General features: G+C 45.0%; 1 protein-coding gene across 2 annotated transcripts in view; it reads left to right on the forward strand.

Moving 5' to 3' along the window:
* The window catches only part of klf7a (Kruppel-like factor 7a), a 39,768-nt gene extending 17,838 nt beyond the window's left edge, over positions 1-21,930 (forward strand). The window contains exons 3-5 of one of the 2 annotated variants that reach the window (XM_034677566.1): positions 4,752-5,370; positions 12,376-12,499; positions 17,379-21,924. In XM_034677566.1, coding sequence (XP_034533457.1) covers positions 4,752-5,370; positions 12,376-12,499; positions 17,379-17,430 — 795 coding nt within the window. In that variant the 3' untranslated portion in view covers positions 17,431-21,924. Of the gene's footprint in view, positions 1-4,751; positions 5,371-12,375; positions 12,500-17,378 lie in introns of both variants that reach the window. The other variant, XM_034677565.1, reaches the window with a different exon arrangement.
* The last annotated feature ends 55 nt before the right edge of the window (positions 21,931-21,985 follow it).

Genomic DNA, 21,985 nt, shown 5'->3' on the forward strand with positions numbered 1-21,985 from the left:
ATTGTTTTATTTTAAGCAACTTACAAATCTTGACTTCCTGCCAAGATCACAATCCCCCAGCACTAAATAGTATCTTTATAATCCTGAATGATGGGACTCTGAAAGGAAGGTGCTGCAGGGAATCATGGGTCATCTCTGAAAAGATGTGACAGCCTCCCCTCCCAACCTAACAATAGTGCTGCATCCCCCCCTCCAGCACAGGGACCCCTTATAGTGCTGCCCTTTTCAACCCTGCTAGCTGCAGCCCTGAATATTATTCATAGCACCTTGTCTCTATCACGGCATCTGTAAAAACTAAACATCCTAAAATTAATGAGCCGTATCCTCCCTATTACGTTTATCTGTTTAGTGGTGTTTTGGGCCTTCCTTTAGGGCATTATGCATGCTCTTCTGTTCATATTTATAACCCAGGCTTTTTATTAGCGACGTAGCGGGGTGCTAACAGTTGGGAGGCAGCCTGCGCTTTGATGGTGATGGCAGGCGGCTTGGCGCGGGCCAAATGTGGAAGGGAGAGAGAGAGGATCAGCTGCCAGGCCAAGGGCCCCCGTGGAAGGGAGAGGGGAGAAGAGAGAAAGACCGAAGGAAGGAAGGAAGAAAGAGAGAGACTTTATGTAACTTAAAAGACGGGGAATGAAAGAGTCTGAGATAGTGAGAGAGGGCTGATTCACAGCACTCAGCCTTCTCGACTTTGAGAGAAGCGTGTCTTGTGATCAGCGAATATTTATCACACCCGCAGTGTTTGAAGCCTCACTAACCTGAGCTGTGTTCTGCATGCATGATTCAGAGCGTGTGTGAGCTCGGGCCTGTGCTGGATTTGTGTGTGCACTGAAAAAAGGAAGCAACATGCATTCATCTTAGGGTCCGGGTCTGTTTTTTTGTTTTGCAGGCATTTGAAGCTTGTGCTGCTGCAGAGTTCTGCATATTTTTCATGTTCTGATGCACAATTTTTGTTTTCCAAAAAGGATGTACGTTCATTCATGAACAGGAGGATGCACACTGCAGAGAGAATCACTTTGCTCATATACCTCTTGTAGTAGCTCTGCAAAATTGTGTAGTTTCTTAGCCTTAAATTGATAAATAAAAACCAGAAGCTGCTAAAAGCCTGATATTTTGAAGCATTTTGAGACCTCACAGTGACAGAAGCTGCAGTTAAGAATCATTATGCTAATTATCCATGCAATTAAGAGCTGCTGTGCTCAACTCAGCTAACCTTTTGGGATATTTAAGTGTATTTGGCAAGAAACCTGAAAGATGCATGTGAAGTATTTACAGCTCTATTACGATTATGGAGTAATGATACAGACTCAAACAGGAGCTCTCGACATTTGTAGCTCCCAGGTTCTGAGATATGACAAACTGCTGCTTTTGTTTTGTCGGTGGAATCAGATCATTAGCTGCTGCGCCGTAGTGACAACAGATTTTTGATGCAAGGGAACTTTAAAACAACCGTGCGGCAAGCCGAGGGGATGCTATAATTACCAAAGAAGCAACACCTTTCAGTTGCACTCCTTCTCAGATTTTTACTCCTCACCACTGCACTCGCACTTCCATCTGTTTCAACTCTGACCTTATTAGCGGTAACCTTTCCCTGCTCAGCCAATTACCGGGGATGTTACGTAACCCTAAAATGACTTGTGACGAGGAGAAGAGGCTGAAATGGGTTTCATGCAACACTTCTTAATTGAGCTTTTTCATGGAACACAATTTGATGTGTCAGAGGAGAAGACGCACAAAGGATGACTATATGTTGGCTGGTTTTCCTTTTTCCCCATATCACTGTGAGTTCTGGTTTTGTGATTGCTGTTACACTAAAACCTGACTTGGAGATGTGAAGAGAACTGTGCTTCTCTAACTATGATGAGTCAAAAGGTCTGCTTTCAGAAAGGCTTATTGATTCCTCATTAATCTGCCTCCTTCATATTGGTCGACATCTCTTCCACTCAGGGGTTGATGCATGTTCAGTGAAGGCCAGTGCTTCCCAGCTTAAATCTGGGTGGAAAGGACCGTCCCAGGCCGCCCCACCACCAAAGCGCTTTCCTCCGGATTGGAGGTGGAGGTGGAGGCAGCCTTTGGATTGTCGCAGCTTATCCTGGCTCACATGAAGGAATCATCCCGAAAGCCTTTTAGGAAATGGACCCTGGCTTTATGCTGCGCCAAGTGATGCTGGCTCCCCAGATCGGCGCTTGTCCAAACAGAGCTGAAGCGGGCCATGAGCGCTCCTTTATCTTGGCTATTGTGTGCTGCTTTTGGCTCCCGATTCATTTGCCTACACACACAAAGAGGAGCAAGTTGCACATGCACTTTAGGCCACGAGACCAGCGAATAGACATGTTTCTGCATGTGCGTAGGTGTTCACACAAACACACACACACAAGAGGTGCATAATTACACACAGAGCAGCATCATTATGCCACTCACACATGCACATACACTTGCAAAATGATGTGCACACACATACCTAAACTAGCATAATTACATGCAGCCTCATACAGTACATACACCCACATGGCTGATCAACTGCATGACCTTCTCCCTTACAATGTTAATGTCACCACCTGCGGGAGGAAGGGTGGTGGAGAGAAGGAGAGAAGGGGGGAGGGGCTGGATGGAGTGATGGGAGGAAAGAAGGAGAAAGATGGATGCAAAGAAAAGCGGTGCAATAAGCCTGTCTTACCTGCCAACCCCCCCTCACCTGCAGCCTGCTTCATCCTTCTTACCTTGTCAAACCTCCACGTTCTGCATGCACACACATGAACACACACTCATAAGTACAGTATGCATGACTGTCACACACTCCACCTCACTCTGTGTCACCGAAGACATCCTGGCGCATCCCCGTAAGTCGTAACCTAACATTTGGAGTGCATGAACTCTTTTCTGTCGATGTGTGTGGCCCAAGGCTTGCCCGCTGACAAGATCCTGTTATGGCAAATGTCACACTTCCAAAAAAGGATTCACCCCCCACGGAGAAAATGAAGTCAACACCTTTATTCTCCCTTCCTTGCCTCCTTCACCTTGTCCCTCCATCACTCCCCTCCTCCTCCTCCTTCTTCTTCGCCTTCCACTCAGCCCCCCTCTTCTCACTTATCCGCTTCTATCCTCTTTTCCGCTCTCTTGAACTATCTCCACCCGACACACACTCACCTTGGTTTGCCGTCCTAAGCGTTTTGCTGAATAAAGTCCCCTTTAACCGGCTGGTTTTAGCGGATAATTAGTGCTCACCTTGGGAGAGGAGGAGACGACAATGAGAGAAAGGAGGGGAAAAAAGAGAGGGAGGGAAATTGGTGATTTTGGGGAATTGATAGAGGGGTGAGGCAGGGAGGGAGATGGGTGAAAATGAGTGCAAAAGAGAGCAAGGTGGGGGGTGGAGGTTTGGCTTTTCTCAAAACCATGACACCTCACAGGCTCGCTTTTCCCTTCATCATGACTGAAGGCTTTTGATATTTAATTGTGTTCTGAACGGAGAGAGAATAGGGGAGGAAAAACCTTCACAATTAATTCATGATTCACTGGCCGCTGCCATCAAGGAGACAGTAAAGACCTCTCACACAGCCATGAAAGAAGTAGCATTTCAAAGCATCTCTGATAAAAAAATAAAACACGTAGGCGTGCAGCTATGAGAGGAGGCACGACGGTTTATCTTCACTTCTCACTCCAGATATGGTCTCGAGCAGCTTTTTTTAATTTCATGTCAGTATGCAAAAAACTCCAAATCTCCTTCTGTTCCTGGAAGAAGACGACTTACAGGCACAATCACACTCCCCCAGCAACAGACACCCTCCTCCAAAAAGAATGGAAAGGTGCAGTTTTATTTTTAGAAGGTGCAAACAAGGAAAGTAAAAGAGGGGGGGGGGGTGCTGGGCTGTGAGATTGTAAATGTCTCTGATGTGTTCAGTCTGCACAACCTTATTCCTGATAATGGAACTAGCTACTCCGTCTGTCAGTGCCTATTTACACACAAATGAAGTGGCGAGTAGCACGCGCCCAGTGGAGCTGCTAGCCTCCATCTCAGCTGTCAAAACAGGTTAGCGGCTACAAGCGATACAAGACGATCCCAGGGATCAAACTGGCGCCGTCCATTCACACATAATAGCTTCATCCTTGGACATGGAGCGTCTCTTCCCCCCTCGCCGGCCCTCCTCACAGAACCTGGCCAGCTTGTTGCAAAGTAATAGACTTCTCAGAATGCCAGTTCACACAAATCGGGGATGTAGCCTTTTTATTTGCCCTCCACGGGGAGAGGTGTTGGGAGTAATAGGGATGAAGCAGAGCATAACTACAGCTGAATAAATCTTCCTATCTTGGCTCAGTGGAAGCCGGTGCACACATGGCTTGTCAAAGCTCTATAAAATGTTGTTTGATAGGAGTTCTGTACAGTTTAGGACTTCGCCTCCTGCTATCCACTCGGCTCGCTTTCGTTCCGCGCTACAGAGGTTGCAATCAATCAGTGTGTAATCAGGCGTCTTGCTGGAGCTGCCAGGTAATCCTGGCTGTCTGGGTGGCTATCAGTGCCTGTGCGAGTGTGACAGCTGGCAGAGCTGCTAAGGTGCCTGTCTGGGTGAGTGGATGGCACCATGCAGATTCTCTCTCCACAGCGTGTAAAGGCATATCCGATGATCTGATGGCTGTTGAAATTGTCAAGTGGGATTTGGAGAGTGTGGATGGGCGTTCTCAGTGCAGATGCCCAAATGCGTGAACTTCACTGAATTGAGTTTAAATTGAGTCTCTTTTTTCCACTTTCTCTCCTGCAGACCTGCCTAGAACTGGAGCGCTATCTGCAGACGGAGCCCAAGCGTCTCTCAGAGCTCTTCGACCAAGACCTGGACGGCCTTTTAACTCCGGCCTACCTGAAGGAGGACGGCGAGGAGGAGCTGTCAGACGAACTTCTCCCCAGCCTTCCTATCCACACTGAACCCCCGAGCCCACCTCCGGTGATCCTCTGCCCAACACGCAAGAGTTTCCCCTCCACCCCTTCGATGAAAAGAGACCTCAAACCCAAGCTGGAGCACGCAGAAGGAGTGGAAGGCGTCCACCAAGCCCAGCTGAGCGCCGTCACATCCCTGACACCGCCGTCGTCGCCAGAACTGGGCCGGCATCTCGTCAAACCCAACCAGACACTGACGGCATCAGCTGACGGGACGCTAACCCTGAAGCTGGTGGCAAGGAAGGTGGGGCTCAGCGCGGCACGATTGGTGGCGGCACATGCGCTCCCTGTCCGGATGAAGGACGAAGAGGAAGGGGCGGCTTGCGTTATCGGGGTGGGGGAGCTACCGGAGAACAAGAAGAGGATTCACCGCTGTCAATTCAACGGGTGCAGGAAGGTGTACACCAAGAGCTCCCACCTAAAGGCCCATCAGAGGACACACACAGGTGAGAGTTTAGGAGTTTGTACAAAGATGTAAATGCATTGGCTTTCAGTGTGAGTACCATATTTTTACACAACATTAAGTTTATGAATATGCATGTTAGCTGCTGAAGTTTCAGATTGTACATTCAGGTGTCACCCAATGTGACTTTCAGCGAAGCAGCAAGAGGTTTCCTCCTAATACACCTGCTGGTAATGAAACTGATTGACACTCATTGTTGGTGACAGGCTTAAAAGACTCAATCCTGAAGCTAAATGACTCCTCCACGCTGATGAAAACATGGGCCGGGTGTATTTCCTGAACATAGAAGCAGAACAAAGAGAGTTATGAGAATATGAGAAGTGCCGTGGAGTCCTGGACCTTTATTTTGGTCAACGAGGATGATACAACCCGAACTCTAAGAGATCCCACGTCTCTTCTCCCACTTCTTCTACTTAAGTATATCTCTGCGCTGAACCAGGACAGGTCCTCCTTGTCAAGGTTCTTCACAAGAAGGAAGGGGGGAGGGTTCAGGAGCTATAACTCTCCCGCTCTTCCATCTCAATCCCAAACCACTCAGACCCCTGTCGAGGAGCTGTCCTCCATCTGAGTAACTGCGCAGTGATGGATGGATTGACCTGGATAGGGCGCCATTTCCCCGGTTTATTTCAGGCTCCCCCGTCCTCTGTGCGTTCTATAAGTCTAGGTCAGTGGTTCTCAATCTGAGGTTGGAGAATCTGTAAGGGTGGCAATAGGATTAAGAGGAGGGAAATATGTTTCCAGTGTAATGGTGTATTCTAATCTGTGGAGGCAGACCATAAGCGGGGCCATCTGCATGGTTCTTCTGATAATGGAGGGAGAGGGAAAAGGAAAATTGTTGCTTGGCATCTGTGTTTGCTGTTATTAATTAGGGAGGTTAGGGTTCAGCACCCCGGTGCCTTTGGGCCTCGTTCACACCACACACATTATAGGGGTGTTGATTTGGACTCTTTGGTGTTTCTGTTGTGGTCTGCTCAGGAAGGTGTGAACAATGTGTGTGTAGCACTCCCCCCTGTCTAAGAGAGGCAATCAGGGTAAAATTAGATTAAAATGACATCTCTTAGGTATTCAGCTTTGCTCATGCATGAAGACTCAGAATATCAAACTGAATGTATACTGAACAGATGTTTCTTTGTGTTTTAACCGTTTGAGGTACAGCAGAAAGCGTCCATCACGTTAAATGAAGTTAAAGCGACGCAAATGTGATTCTCCCCGACCCACTACCTGAATCCTTTCACTTAATGGTTGATGGATCACCGAGCCGTCTCCATTCAAAGTCCAAACACGACTTCCTTTCCTGCCGCGCTGCTGTCCCACTTTTATTTCACGCATGAGGATATAAATAAAATCAAGTGTTGTATGATACGAAGGAGGAAAGTAATCTGTATGTGTGATCACACCACTGATGGTGCAACGCCACAGGTTTAGGCATCAGCGTGACTGGAACAAAGGGCACAGACATGCAGGCATTGATTTCCCCAGTGTGTCTCGTCTGCAACCCCTCGGCCTGGACTCTAGGCCAACTGGGCCGGCTCTGTAAGACCAGCACTGCTGATTCTGGTCTGTCACAATATTCATACAAGCATCTCAATTATCCTGTTACCTAGTTCAACTTGTATCAAGACTTAATTTACCAAAAACAGAACATAGCTTTGATTTTTATGCAAAGTGTTTCTGACATTCATTGTTTCAGGAGCATTTTATGTGTGCAGAGGAGACTTCATTCCTAGTCAGGTTAAGTATCTAAGGTCTCCACTTTAAGCATTGGAGCAGCATTAACAATGTAGGCCTGCAGGTCAGTCAACCAGTCTGCTTAAAACTTCAATATTTAAAGGAACAGTAAAGGTGACTCCTGTTGAATCTGGTGAATCCACAAAAGTTTAAGAACTCAGTTTATCTTGATATCAAACATTTGAACCGTAGCTACTCTAATCAGAGAAGCTTAAAGAGTTAATGTTTAATATTTATGCAACAACAGTGACTCAAACTCTTAATTGGATTATCTTTTTTGTCCTACCAGCTAATTGTTTTTGCACAATATAATCTGAGAGCGATCCATGTCTGATCACAATCCCTCTAAGATAATCTGACTCCTTTGAGAACCCAGTTAATTGTTTTAAATTGATATGATAGCGGTTAAACGTCCCTAAATGTTGCATATAGCACCTTTAAGGCTCTCCATTTCTGCAGGAGCCCTCCCCCAAGGCTTATCTCTGTCACGTAAGGTGCTTCTGATAAAAGCACCTACTCAAAGAACATCTGTCTTGTTATTCGAACCGGGGAAGGTAGAATGATAAAAGGGGAAAATGTCGACAAAAGATGACAAAAGAAAAAAAAAAACAATAGAGCCGGTAGAAAACGCGGGATAGGAGGGAAGAGAGTGACGTGAAGTGAAACAAAGAGTAGATGAAGACAGAAGAGAGGAACGGGGGAGGTACAGTACGAGCGACCCTCTTCAGAAAAGAGACAGCAGTGCCACAGGCTCCCCCATTCACTGAGCCATTATCCTGACAAGTTTAAAGATGTCATTACTCAAATCCTCTTTTTCTTAGTTGTTATTTCCATAAATTACTGACGGAGAAAAGGCTACGATTTAATCTGGAATTAGACGGGCTGAGTTGAAATGACAGTGCCCTGTAGAGCTTTTTGTGAATAGGCTTATGGAAGATAAGGAATGGTACAATTAGATTTTGGGCAGGGTGAGGGAACGGGTAAAACACGAGGACTGTCGGGTTATGCTGCCTTTCCTCTCTCCCTCTCTCTATCCCTCTTTCCCTCTGCTCCTCGTCTGCCTCGCTCTCTCGCTCCGTCTGTTATCCCACTCTTCCTCCCTCTCTCTCTCTCTCTCTTGCTTCATTCTGTATCAGTCTTTCATAACACGTCTGTCTCCGTATATGCTCCTCTCTTGCAATCTTTTATTGCTCTGCTTTGTTGCCACAGTCTCGCTCTTCCTCTTTAAGCTCAGGCCAACTATTTGAGGAAAATATGGAGCTGCAATTTCCCTGACCAATATTAAACTTGTCTTCTATGAATTCAGGACGGTGCTTGTGGTCTTCGTGGAAATGCATGATGTTATTTTTTGGACACTGAAGTTGCAGAGATTGAATGCCTGTCATTTTTTGAAGCTGCAACTTTAAGGTTAAGGTTCAAATATTTAAGGACAGCTAAATGATTTGGCTGATATTTTTGAAGACACTCTGTTACATAACCTAGAAACTGATGTTGTCAGGTACTTTTTAGATTTAATAAATCCCTCTTATGCTGATTTTTAGCTCTACAAGTCTATATTTTGCATGAGTTAGAAGCTAAAACCTCTTATTTAACTTACAAACCCTCAGGTTAGCCTCCGTCTGAAACCACAGATTGAATAAAACATGGCCGTGGCCTCAGAGAGACATCGCCCACTGGTTTCTAAAGAGGCCCAATATGGCCGCCATATTGGAAGTGGCTGCAACCAATGCCAAGCTGTTAAGCATGTGTGATTGGGACCTAAGGACACTCAACAATAACTGATATTTAACGCTTTAACACTTCAAAATCTGCATCAGTCTTTGATTAACTTTGCAGACTTTTGCACGGCTTTGTTTCAGGCGATCACCATGTCTCTCCATCCTTCATCCTCTTGGTCCTGTGGTTGTGAGTGACAGCTGGCCTCAGCCATAAGCGGCACACTAGCTTTACAAATCAGTCTTGGCATTTAAATGTTTGGACTTGGACTATAACAGGATCCAGCTTTTTCAGATGAGCTCTAAAGATCAGGCAGTCTGTGAGTTCTCTTCCCCTTGTAAGGCTGACTTGAAGACTTACAGTAAATACCTACAGCTTGGATCACTCATCAGTGATAGATGCAAAAAACTCCTAAAGCTTGAGGACATGGTTGATTATGAAAGTTATAATAAATGTGTTTAAATATGTTTTGGATAAATTAGTGGCTGGAGTGGTGCAGCGTCCCGTCCCTCAGCCTTGTTTTCCACCGTGCTCAAGCCTCTCTAATGCACTTCAGTTCCTCCATCTTTTCCTCTTAACCTGTTTCTCTCTTCCTCTTTCTCTCCCTCGTCTCAACAATAGCGGCGCTACTTGTGAGTGCGGTGCCATAAAGCGTTCTCCGAGAGCCTCTCTAATGACCTCAGAGACCCGCGTGCCCTGCCTCAGCTTCAGCTAATGGAGGGAATGCAATTAACTTCAACACTGGCACCTGAGTGGCTGCAGCGAGCGCGTGCGTGTGTGCGTGTGCGCGCGCGAGTGAGAGCATTCGGAAGTCATAGATTACACATAATGGGATTACAGTGACTCAGGAAACACTAAGTTATCAGATTATGTATGAGAAAAGTGTGATTGCATGTTTGAAAAAGAGGGAAAAGCAGGATTCTGACCTTGTGAGTGAATGATTTCTGCAGATTGAATAATGGTTTTAACAACAGCACTGTCTCTTAAATGAGCAGAAATAATCCACTTAGCTTCAGAATCTTTCTTATATGTTGAGCAGGCAAAGTAATCCAAAAAGTAACAGAGCATAATCAGATTATGCAGCTGAGTTCAGGCTAATCCCGGGGATTAAGACGCTGATTGACATTTGAAATTACCGATCAATCAGCCTGTGTGTTACATTGTTTTCCTCCCTAATCTGAATACTTGAGGAGGCACACACACCTGCTCTGCTCGCCTGTTTGTGCGAGGGCATCTTGAGGGAGAGGAGCATGGAGGAGGAAGTGGTGATGGAGGGTAGGGGGGGGGGTTTCTGTTGCTAGGCGACGGGGGGCAGCGTATCGTTGGAGGAGTCGGTAGCTGAGCGGTGATGTACCGCTTCAGGCTCTGGTCTCTTAGTGCCCCCCCCCCCCCCTCCCTTGCTTCCCATTCCTTCTACACTACCACTACTACCACCACCACAACCACTACTACCCTCCCCATCCCTCCCCCTCGCCCCGCTCGGCTCTACGGTTACCGTCGCTAGGCAACTGCCTCCGTACTCTGCCAGCGTGCTCGGTAATTGGCCGGTGGCATGGCGGCGTGCCGTTGCCAGATCCAGCCAGCTGCACCGACTACTGCCTCCTCATGTTTCAACGCACCCTCCCCTCCCCTCCCCTTCTTTCTCTCTCTCTCTCCTTCACACACACACACATACACACACACATATGTACACTCCACCCCCTTGCTCAGGTTGCTAGGCAACACATTCAGGCATCCTTGCCTCTCGGGAATTTCATTGGCCAGCACCGGGATGGCCCAGACCTGCTGCTCGCGGTGTTTCAGTATGAAGAATCAACAACGGGAGACAGGCATGGATATGTAGGACGGGATGAGGCTAATTCCTGGATCTTTAACACCTCAACTTTAACTTCCACATATACTACATTAATTAAACTCATACAGTACGCAGAAACAGGGAGACATGTCTAATTTTACATTAGATATGTGTTGAATAGAGTGTCATTCATAGATTTGAGGGGATATGACTAATTCCTTGATATGTCTGACAATCTGCTTCAATTTAATCTGCTGTAATGCTAAATGTTCTGAAATAAATATATCCCACACTCCATGTTTTTAAGATTTAGAGGCAAATGAATGCATTCAATAATAATATGCATTAGATTAATGGAGACTGAGGGTAAGGGGTATTAATGGATGGGAGGATGGATCACCCTGGATCATTAAATTTGAAGCACTTAAACTTTATCTTCAAGAAAATTAATTCTGTTTTAGAAATAAGCTACTTTCACATATCGTTGGCATCAAATTGACGCGTCTGCCGCTAAGATGATGTGCTTAAAGAGGAACAAATGTGAGGCCGAGTCATGACAAATGAAGTGTGATCAATTTGTATTCATTAGTGCTGTTTTGATGCCATTTCATGACTGCCTACCCGAGGTCATTCCTTTCTCACTCCGTTCATTTATCACCTCATCACGGCTGTCACCTACTGCACCTCTGCTTCTCACCGTCAAGCCATACATGATTCCCGTTAATGGAGTGCACAGTAACATGGCTGCTCGCCGAGCATATTTAATAGAAAGTGCTTCAGCGGGTCACATGTTGGGAGGTTTGTGTTGTTTCCTGTTTGCCTTGGCGTGTGCATTTCAGGGGGTCTTTGCCATGAATTTCCAGGTCGAATAAGCAGCATTAAAAAGAGAGAAATGTACCTTTAATTGGAACACAAAAGTACTGTATGCATTATTGATTTTTTGCACCTCCTGCCCCATCCTCAAATCTGCACACAATGCTTGAGTTTCTCCACCAGCTGGTACACATAATAGCACCAAATCAAGACTTTCTTCATACAATACTCGTCTCAGTCTCCACAAAGCACTTGATCCATTGATTTAGCTTCTTTTTGATAATCACATTCAGCACATTAAGCCCGTTTTTGTGCTGCGATCACTCATGCAGAGCTGGTCAGTGTGTCAGTGTGACTGTTTGAGGTCCAGATGGGATGTGACTGATGCAGGTGACATGTTTGAAACTGGACGCAGCTGGCAGACTGTGGCTTCCTTGCCATTATGCCGTGTGACTGGCCTAATTATCACCCCCCCCCTCCTCCCTTCCTTCCTCTCCTGCCTTAATCCACTTCTGCCGCACTTCTCTCCTACTCCACTTTCCCCCTTCTCCTGGTCTCATCTCACCTCCTCTTCTCGCTCTCTCATCCACCTTGCCTCTAATCCCTCCTCCTCCCCCCCTTTCATCCTCCTTCTCCTCCTCTCCACTCGCTCCACTCCTCCACTCCTCTTCTGCGTGTTCAGCAAGATCCGACACCAGTGGGAGCTTCTCCATCACAGTGGTTAACATTGCTCTGCTCTCTTCCCAGCCCTTAAAAACAGAAGATAGAAAAATGTCTGCAGGTAGACCTCAGAATCTCAAAATATAAGACTCAAATATTTGGACTCCTCGGTCCACGTTGGTACCACAGTGGTTTTTCCTGCATCCAAACAGACGTGTGATTGCCAGATGAGCGATCAGAACCAGTGCTTATGCGTTGTTTTTCTTTCCTCCCCAGGTGAGAAGCCGTACAAGTGCTCGTGGGAGGGCTGCGAGTGGCGATTCGCCCGGAGCGACGAGCTGACGAGGCACTACCGCAAACACACCGGCGCCAAGCCTTTTAAGTGCAACCACTGTGACAGGTCTGTCAAAACACATCTCAGCCTCCTTCTCCCTCTCCCTTATATGTTTTTCTTCCACTTTCCGAGAGGTTATTTGAAGTACTTCCACTCACACAGCAGGCCCCCACGTCTCCACATTGTGTTTAGTACACAGTTTGGTTTAGTAAAACAGCGCTACAAGATGCCGGTAACACACCCTGGATGTGTTTGGTGCTGACCCAGTTTGAAAGTGCGCTGGCAGGATTACTAATGTGCGTTCCTCTGCAACACATGCAAGACCAAACCTGCTCTGTGTTTCAATGGGAATCCGAATGCTTTATACCCACATTAAACCCTGTGCTGCATATTAATAGAGCATCCCTCTCACATGGTGTTGCATGGCCTTGATATGGAGGCTGCTTTCACTCTGGGACGGAGGTGTAAAATGACTGGAGAAGCCATTAGCACCATCACACATCCCTCGTGTTGAATATTAATTTGAACTTTTTTGGGGCCTACTTTTTATCCCTTGGAGTTCATGCACAGTGCAGACATTAGTATGCATAGACTGGCATGTTTGCCTATCGTTATAATGTATAAAAGTGTGTTTACCAATGCTTTATATTTTTAGAATCTGCAGAATCAAAGTACAAACAACTAGATTGTATTGTTTTGGTGCTTTAGTGTAATTGAAGTGTCTCTCCAGCCAATGTGACCCAAACTACAGGTTGTTATGTTACTGTAAATAAAGCCTCCAATTCGCCCCTTGATTGCAGAGACTATCCCCTTAACCGCATGACTCCTGGTCTGATCCCTGTGATCCAAGACCCATCTGACCTTGAGGGCAGCAAACCTGACCCTGAGAGCAGTCACCCACACACATGATCCTTAAAGATGAGTGAGACTGAGTGATGATGCCTGCTCTTTCTCACCTCCAGCATTGTTTGTTTTTTAAAAGAGTGTGCAGAAATTGAACTTGTGCCCCCTCCTCTTCCCCGCCTAACAAACCTGAACATCTCCCTTTAATCTTCCTCAGAGGTGTCACTTTGAAGACTAAATCTGATGCAATTTGCCCACCACTCCGCTTCTTAATTAGTCACCACGGCTTCTGTTTAATTATGAACCACAGCAAAAAATGTTAATTTGTCGTGCTCCCTAAACATGGCCCCGGTGACAAAATCATCAAACACGCGGCGGCCATTACTCGCTACAAAGAGATGGAGCTCAACTCCGACAGAAAAATCTTTACTCCTGTTTTAATTACACTCTCTGTCTGTGATGTGGCCCGCTGTGACACCTCGGGGAGCTCTGAGCAATATTGTCTGCAGGAGCCTCCATAGTATTTAAGGCAAAGGGCCCCAGGTGAAGATTTGAGAGGGAGGATTATTTTGGAACTGTAAAACCTATAGCTTCAGAAAAATCACAGCGTGTTTTAAGAAGTGTGGTGAGTCCTTGCAGTGAATTAAATCCCCAAAGAAAACACATTCTGACTGAAACAAAAGGTCAATAATGAATAAGTTATGGTGAAGACGTCTTATACAACAAAGCAGGTCCCAACACGTACATGTAGGAGTTACTTTTTCTTTTTCACAGCTTTAATTATTCCAGAAGCTCCAACAAACATTCATGTGTCAAACTGTTTAAACTTCATAATTCATTCCTTTAATTATTGAGTGAAACTTTGTATTTATGCATTTGTTTGTTGTATATCTTGACACAACAACAACTTGTGTACCAATATCCAAATAGTGGATTTTTTAATTAATTGTTGCTTTAAAGTTCTACTAGACATGGACTTTTTAAAATCAATATTTAAGAATCTTTTTGTTTATTTAAACATTTTAAGACTATTTCTCTTTTATAAAAATGTCCCAATGCATTTTTTAATGCAAAGTTTAACAGAATAATATTTAATCCACATGAACAGTCAATTTGTTTTTGTATTTTTTACACATGCAAAGAGTCACATTTTTTACAAGGCTCACTTTTTTAACATTTTGAAACCTTGTATTATTTTTATTCTTGGTAAAAAAATATGTGACATATACATATTAAAATAAACACTTAAAACTAGACATTTGTTTTTCATTTTATTTAATTCCTCTGTATTTTGTGACACAAACAACCTCATATATTTAAAAAGTTGGCATACTGTCATTTTTTTCTTCTTTTTTAACATTTAGTTTTAACTTGTGAGTCTTTTTCAACACTTTATTTGTTTTATGCACTTACAGTTTTGCCAAAATAGATTTTTTAAAGCATGTTAAACATATAATTTAATGTATTTTTACTTTGTCCTATAGAGGGGTTATTTGAAATCATAAAAAAGCCAAACTTCTCCATAAATTGAAATAAACATATCACAAACATATCACTCATTTTCAAAGTAGTTACTGATATTAAACTGCTTCAAGAACAATGCAGCCTCTTTGAGAATACGTGACAATGCTTAAGTTATTGAACATACGACCTCTTGAATCATGTATGTGTTCATTATGAGAGGACAAAAAGAAGTCCCTCTTCACCTGGGGTACTCTGCCTCAGTGCTAGTGTGTGTGTCCACACCATTTGTGCATATGTGTGTGTGTGTATGAGTGTGTGAAGGAGGGAGCAGAGGGCAAGACAGAGTCAACTTAATCAGGCCTCAGCTGGACAGACAGTAAATACAGTATCCCCCCCTCCGATGCTGCCTTCCCCTCCCTCCCTCCCTCCCTCCCTCCCCTGCAGGCACATCCCTAATTCGGGCCCACCTCTGTCATGTGTCACAAGGGGCCCAACCCCTCCAGCCCATCACACACTCACAAACACACACCCTGCTGAGATGAAGGAAGAGGGGGAAACAGGGGAGACAGAGAAGACAGGGTGGAAGATTGAGGGTGGTGGAGGTGGGGAGGGGGAGACAGACCCACGGTGTGCCAGCTGGTGTCGTGCCCCCGAGTCGTGACTCATACTTTACCATCTGTCTCACCGAACACACACACACTACACACACATAGAATAACTCCTGTGCTTGTCTCCCGAGCCATTCATTTTACCTCATGTGTGTTTGTCAGCGTGCACACACACACACACAGACACACACAGACTCACACACAGATGCACATGCAGGTGTGACAGTAAGACAGATGACTGGTGGCTCATCACAGTGTAACTCCCCCTCTTGGCCAAACACTGATTCATGTTGACATCTCAGACAGTTGCTTCTGTCTCAGTGGAAAGAGCCAATTTCAAACTGGTGGCACAAAAAAAATCAACAGTTGCAGAAGTGAAGAGCTGGAGTCTGAGGCTTTGTGTTTAAAGGGCCTTTTATTTACAGGCTACAGAAGATGAGGACATGATCAGAGGGATAATTAAAGAACAATACACCCCACAAAGTCCAACTAAGGAGTATAACACTTAAGACATAAAGGGGGGGACCAGAAGGGAGGAAACACAGAGGCAAGGTGACACAGACATGGGTCAAACTTATGAGGGGCAATCAAATTGGAGGGGAATACAGGAAGTAGAATAAGACCAGGCACATGAGGAGTATACTATAAAATAAAACAGGAAACACTACACACACAAGGTATAAGAGCAACTTATGACATCCTACACAAGAAGATGTACTTCTACTTGAGTGTAGACTGTCCACACTGTTATAGATCTACAGATATTTGACCAATGAAAGACAGCCGGCTGAGATGTTTGTATTATTTGCACATGTACTGGAGCAACTAGCAAAGAAATAAGAGGTATCACTTTGTCCACAGGGGGCGCCAAAGTCGACACAAGCTGAAAGTTCCTCACTGTAGCTTTAAGGCTGAATCTGCAGTCAGTTTAAGAGTACAATATACAGTTAAACTCCCTCAACATGTATCCTGAGATTTGGAGTAAAATGCAGCAATTTGGCAGCAATCTGCACCGGTTCCTCTTTCTGCCAAACATTATTGCATCAAAACCACATTGGATTACTGTGAAACAAACCTCCTTTGGACTTTGTGTGTTTCTCCATAGTGTTCACAACTACACTATGTGAACACAATGTTATTTTTCTGTGCTTATTTCCTTCAACTCGCCCCTCAGTTCCAACACATTTCCTGGCCCTCCATCAAAACATTTGAAGGAACATTCAGAAAATGCAGCACTTTGGCAGCAATTTGTAGTGTTTCCTTTCTTCTGCCAGACATTATTAAACTGAACCACTTTGGTAAACTACTAAACAAGTCTCCTTCTCAAATATTCCCTAACACAGTAATCACAAGAACACGCAGCTCCCAATTACCTAAAAGAAAGCAACACTTGCCTCCTCTTGGGAGCCGAGCTGTAGTATTAGTTCAGCAGGCATTCAGCAGAACGCTGTTTATCCAGTAATGGTGATGAAAAAGTCGGTCTCTTTTAAAATGGCTGCATATTTATGTAAGCATGCGTGGAATACACAAAACACCAGCTGAAGCATACATTATGTCAATTTTTGGCAATCAAGTTGAAATAATCAACCTTTTTTAACACCCGCGCTGGAAAAGAAATAGGCCAGTGTACTTCCAGGGTAATTTCATTTTTCACTCGGCAGCCGTGCCCCAGCAATCCTGCAAGCCTGATTTCAGATGAGAGGCTTCGATTCATCTAATTTAGCTATCGTTTTCCAGCACATGTTTCTGTGTGCTGCTTTTTTATTCCGCCCCCTCTTCCACACTGTTCCAACAGATCCATCTGCGTGCTCTCTAGTTATTCATGGCGCAGCTGAAGTCATTAGGAGTGCTGCTGAAAATGCTGATTATGAATTAGTTACACATATACTAATTGCGTGTGCATTAGTGGCTCAGCACTCACTAGCTAACAGCGACGTTTAGCTCCATCGACAAAACAAACTTCTTCCCCCTTGCATTGGTAACAAGCTAACAAGCTGCTCTCTGTTTTCTCTCTCTCCCTTTGGTTGCAGGTGTTTCTCGCGGTCGGATCACTTGGCGCTACACATGAAGAGGCACATCTGAGGGATTTGAGAGAGGTCAGCGGGAGTGGAAGAGAGGGGAAGGAGGATGGAGGAGGATGGAGTGGAAGGAGAGGGGAGCATCATCTGCAGAAAAATAACACCATGGATCTAAGAGAGAGAGAGAGAGAGGCTGGGGGAAGGACTCGACAACACAACAGATTTCTGGACTTGAGAAGGAGGCGCCACTCAGGGACGCTGACTACAGGCGGATAGACGAGTCCAAAACGGCTCTGTCAATCTGTGCTCGAGCAGTTGGTCCATGATTCCACGGTGACACGCCGCCACCTCACAAGCGTTGACACGTGGACAATACAGATGCTCCATCCCACCCTTTCATATGTGTCACAGAGGGGCTGTCACGCGATGGATGCTGGACCACGTGCCTGTAGTTGGCAGTCCATTGCTGTAGTTGTCACTTCAGTCTCTGGAACGCCTCCAAAATGTCAAACCTGTTTCGTTCAGCGGCACTCAAAAACAAAGTACCAGCAAGCTCACCAACGCCACAATGGACCACTTGTGAAGCAGTTTTCGTGCACCAAGAGAGGAACAGGTGTTTGTATATTTACCTCGAGCTGAGGAGGACAGATCGTCTCAAACTGTAGCTTAACAGCATTGTCTACCAGGGTGTGGAGGGGAGAAAGATGGCTTCCTCCTGTTGGGATTCGACAAAGGGTTTACCATCACACACTGGATGGGCAATACTTTGATAATTTTTCATCTGACCCTGTCAGATCTATCAACAGGACCCATTTATAAACCCTCTGATTCGATTGCACTGGAGGACTTGCCTGAACAGAGAAGTTGATTGGATTTCCAAGACTTGAAGATGGGAGTGTGTTGCTCTGATGTTTTGTGAAGACTGATTGAGGTCATCTGGAGGACTGACTTGCTTTATGAACATCATCCATTGAGGGTCACCGCTGGATGAGGCTAACTAATCTACTCTGGGGAAGACTGTTCATCTCCCAGAATGTCAGCTGAAACCCAGCATCCCAAGAGATGCTAGATGGCTCCTCAGAGTGTTTCCTCCTCTCCTGGATCTCTGCTGTTAAGACATGTTGTCAGGAACTGTTGCACAATTGACTCTTTGCAAACTTTTTGTAAAAATGCCCCTTTTGTCTTGAACTGGGAGACAACCGGGGACTCACCAAACGTTGGCTATCACACGCCATATAAGTGTGGGTGGCCACATGCACAAGTCGAAGCAGCGAGCTGACTGCGATAGCACACCGAACGCAAACAAGATCACTATGTATGATAAAGGCTATATCGTTTCTAAGAGAAGATTCTCATATTTGTTCAAACAGACGATTGAGAGGACCGTTTTGAAGAACACATTGGAAATAGATGCAGCCAAAAAAAACACAAGTGTCTACTGTGGAAGCCTGAAATGATCTCTTCGGCCTTTGAGAGTGATTGGCGACCAACGAGCCACTGGGTCGAGGAGGGTTTTGTCCCGTTCACACCAACCATGCAGATCTCTTCCAGACTTAATCTCAGAGAAAAGCAGCATTCGACACTCTCCTAATCGGGCCCTATGCACATCCAAGAACATTCCTGCTGACTTCCTGATCATTCATATATGTCTGAATGCAGATTTCTGCCCTGCTGGACACGGAAGGACTTGAAGGAAGACACATAAATTCAATCAATTGGGTGGCTCTTCTCTGAGCGAATCAATGTGAATGTATCTGTTGTTAGTCTGTACATGTTGCCAGGCCAATGAGAACCCTGAGTGTGGTTGGTAAGATCATACCAGACACCATTTGTGTTCATTCAGTCGTCTCTTTTCACATTAGAAATGAGTGGTTGGACTTGGAATAACTAGCAAGTCACGGCTGGTAGCTTTTGACGTTTAACTGGTCGTTCTGGACCAGCTCGAGGTCATGAGTGCAGATTTCCAGTGGGTGGCTGAAAATGGGTGCAGGGAGGAAGGGATCTGCTCAGTCAGCAGTGATAACCGCCCTATCAGCTCGAGTGAAACCCACACACATGATACACATCCATACACTGCTGGACAACTGGAATTAACCTTGTCCGTGATGATCTAGCTCTTCCCCATTAAGACACACACACACATACAATCTAAATTTTGCACTTCACATCTCACACACGCTCAGAAAAGACTTCTGGATGACTCAACTCATGCACACACGAATTACAAAAAGGCAGCTTGGACAAAAGATTGTCGGGTTCTTGCGAAGTCTTTTGGGAAAAACTGTGTCGAGGTGTTTATTTTTTATTTATTTAACAAGACTTTTTTAATACTTTGGAGGCAGAGTGAGGCACACAGCAGTCTGCTTTTTGGCAAGGGAGCCACAAAATTGATTTCACTCTGTATACCAGAGGCGCATTTCAATTTCGGGTATGAATGCAGCCCAGCTCAATCATATCTAGTCATGATCTGTCTGCAGCACTGGAAGTAGGAGCTGTATCACCCCCTGCATAAATATCAAATGCTTACTGACTCAACTTGCAAACAAACAAGCGTCCTTTTTATTTTTAACATCCAGGGACAGGCCTTCACTTGCAAAGACATGACCACGATATGAACTGGTACAAGTTTAAACAACTGGTTTGTTTTTCAGTAAACCAGGGACTCAGACAGACGATGCAGGTCACAGCCAGAACCACTGACTTTATATAAACATGGACGACATGCCTCCTTCTCCTTCATCGTAAGAAAAGCAAAAACACAACAGTGATGTGTGTTGACACTTTGCACTGGAGCCAAGGCGTGCACAGAAGGGATCTTGCTGGTGGAGCCGTGGAAATGGCATCATGCAGGATATCTGAACATGTTTGATAGTTTGATGTCAAGTAGATCATCTTCCAAGCAGATCAGGGGAAGTACTCTAAACATACCTCATGCTGCAGGAAAAGCTAGCAAGATAATCCTAAGAACCATCAAATCAACAATCTTCTTTTGGCTTCACTTACTTGGAGATGTCATGTCGTCCACCGTTATATAAAGCCAATGGCTACAACACTATCAGTGCTATCAAAGCCACGACTTCTCTATCCAACCAGTCGTTCTTTGTGCTTGTTGGCGTCACTGAAAGTCAAAGATAACGGCACACATTTCAGATTTAAAATGCCCGGTCCAGACGAGAATGTCACGAGCAGGTTCGAGCAGGTTCGTGGTTCTGCTGCAAAGCCCGACTCTTCAAGTGGAAGATAAAATGAAGGACAGCAGTTTAAACCCGTGGGATAAATTTGTATCATCAATGGCAGCTCTACTTGTGTGTTTCAGTATTTAAACGGAGGGCACTCTCCTGTGAAACTGAATGCTTGCGAATGTGTGGGAATGTGTTCATATTCTGTGCCGATCACAAACAGCTGAGGCTTTTGGACTGAAAAAACACTGAATGTGTTGTTGTTTTTCATGTTGAATCGAGACTTTGAGAAGCCAAGACATGTGAATAATGAAATGAAAGGCAGTTTAAAATCTGGACTTGACATAAACACACACCCCTCCTTGCGAGTTTTGCCTAGAGCTCGAAAAACTGGGATATCAAATGTGAATGTGTTTACCGGGAAAGGTTGTTTCATGTTGTCTCCGAGGATGCGGTTCAGTTCTGTGTCATCTTAATGAATGATTGTCAATTCTGCTGTGCCTGTGTGTTCTTCGTCTGTTTGTATTTGCACTCTGAATTTTTGGAAAAATCACTTGCATATCTGATGTTTTCTGTCCGCTTGTACACTACACTTCACACGGTGACCCCTGGGTGATGAAACACTGATCACAAAGTCTGTATAGTAGCTGTTTTTAGCACAAATGTACACACTTCTACATACATGCTACATAGATCAACACACACACACTACAGACATGCATGCACACACACATTCATGCACAAGCACATCCTCAATCCACACAAACACTTGAAGGTACTCCCAAGTACACACACATACTCTCACTCCGTTCTCCTTGTGTGTTTTTCACCGTTTTTCATGCCATCTTGTGAGAGTCAGAGATCCAGACTGCAGCTCTCGCTCTCAGCAGAGGAAGAGAGAGGGCGGGGGGGAGCAGGAGGAGGAGGGCACGCATTACTATGTGTGGCACCACCTCTGTTTCCACCAGGTCTGAATTTCAAATCAAACGCACCCCCCTTTTTTCTACCAGCATTCCCTCACCGTCGCAAAAAAAACCCACCACCCACCCACCCGCTCCCCCGCCACCACCTCCATTTTCTCAGATATGATCCCTTTCAACTGTCCGACTCCCCCCTCGCTCCCCTTCTCCACCTTTTTCCCTGTGTTGTCTTTCTCCTTTTCTTTCGCTGTACAAAGTGTTTCAAATTTATCATTTGTATATTATGACGTATGGGTACGATAATGTTCTTTATTATGGATAAAAATGAGAAAGATTTATTTTTGTTACTGGTTTGTTTCATAATTCCTTTTTTAAATTGGTATTGTAATATCTCTATGCAAGGAACTGTTCGGTGAATCGTTTTTATTTAAGAATGTAATTATGTGTAATAAATGGTAGAAGCAGTTTGGCATGGAGTATTCATGGTTCTTGCCTGGTCTGTTAATGGCGGTTTCATCGG

The sequence above is a fragment of the Notolabrus celidotus genome, chromosome 24 (genome assembly GCF_009762535.1).
Source record: "Notolabrus celidotus isolate fNotCel1 chromosome 24, fNotCel1.pri, whole genome shotgun sequence".
Taxonomy (NCBI): domain Eukaryota; kingdom Metazoa; phylum Chordata; class Actinopteri; order Labriformes; family Labridae; genus Notolabrus; species Notolabrus celidotus.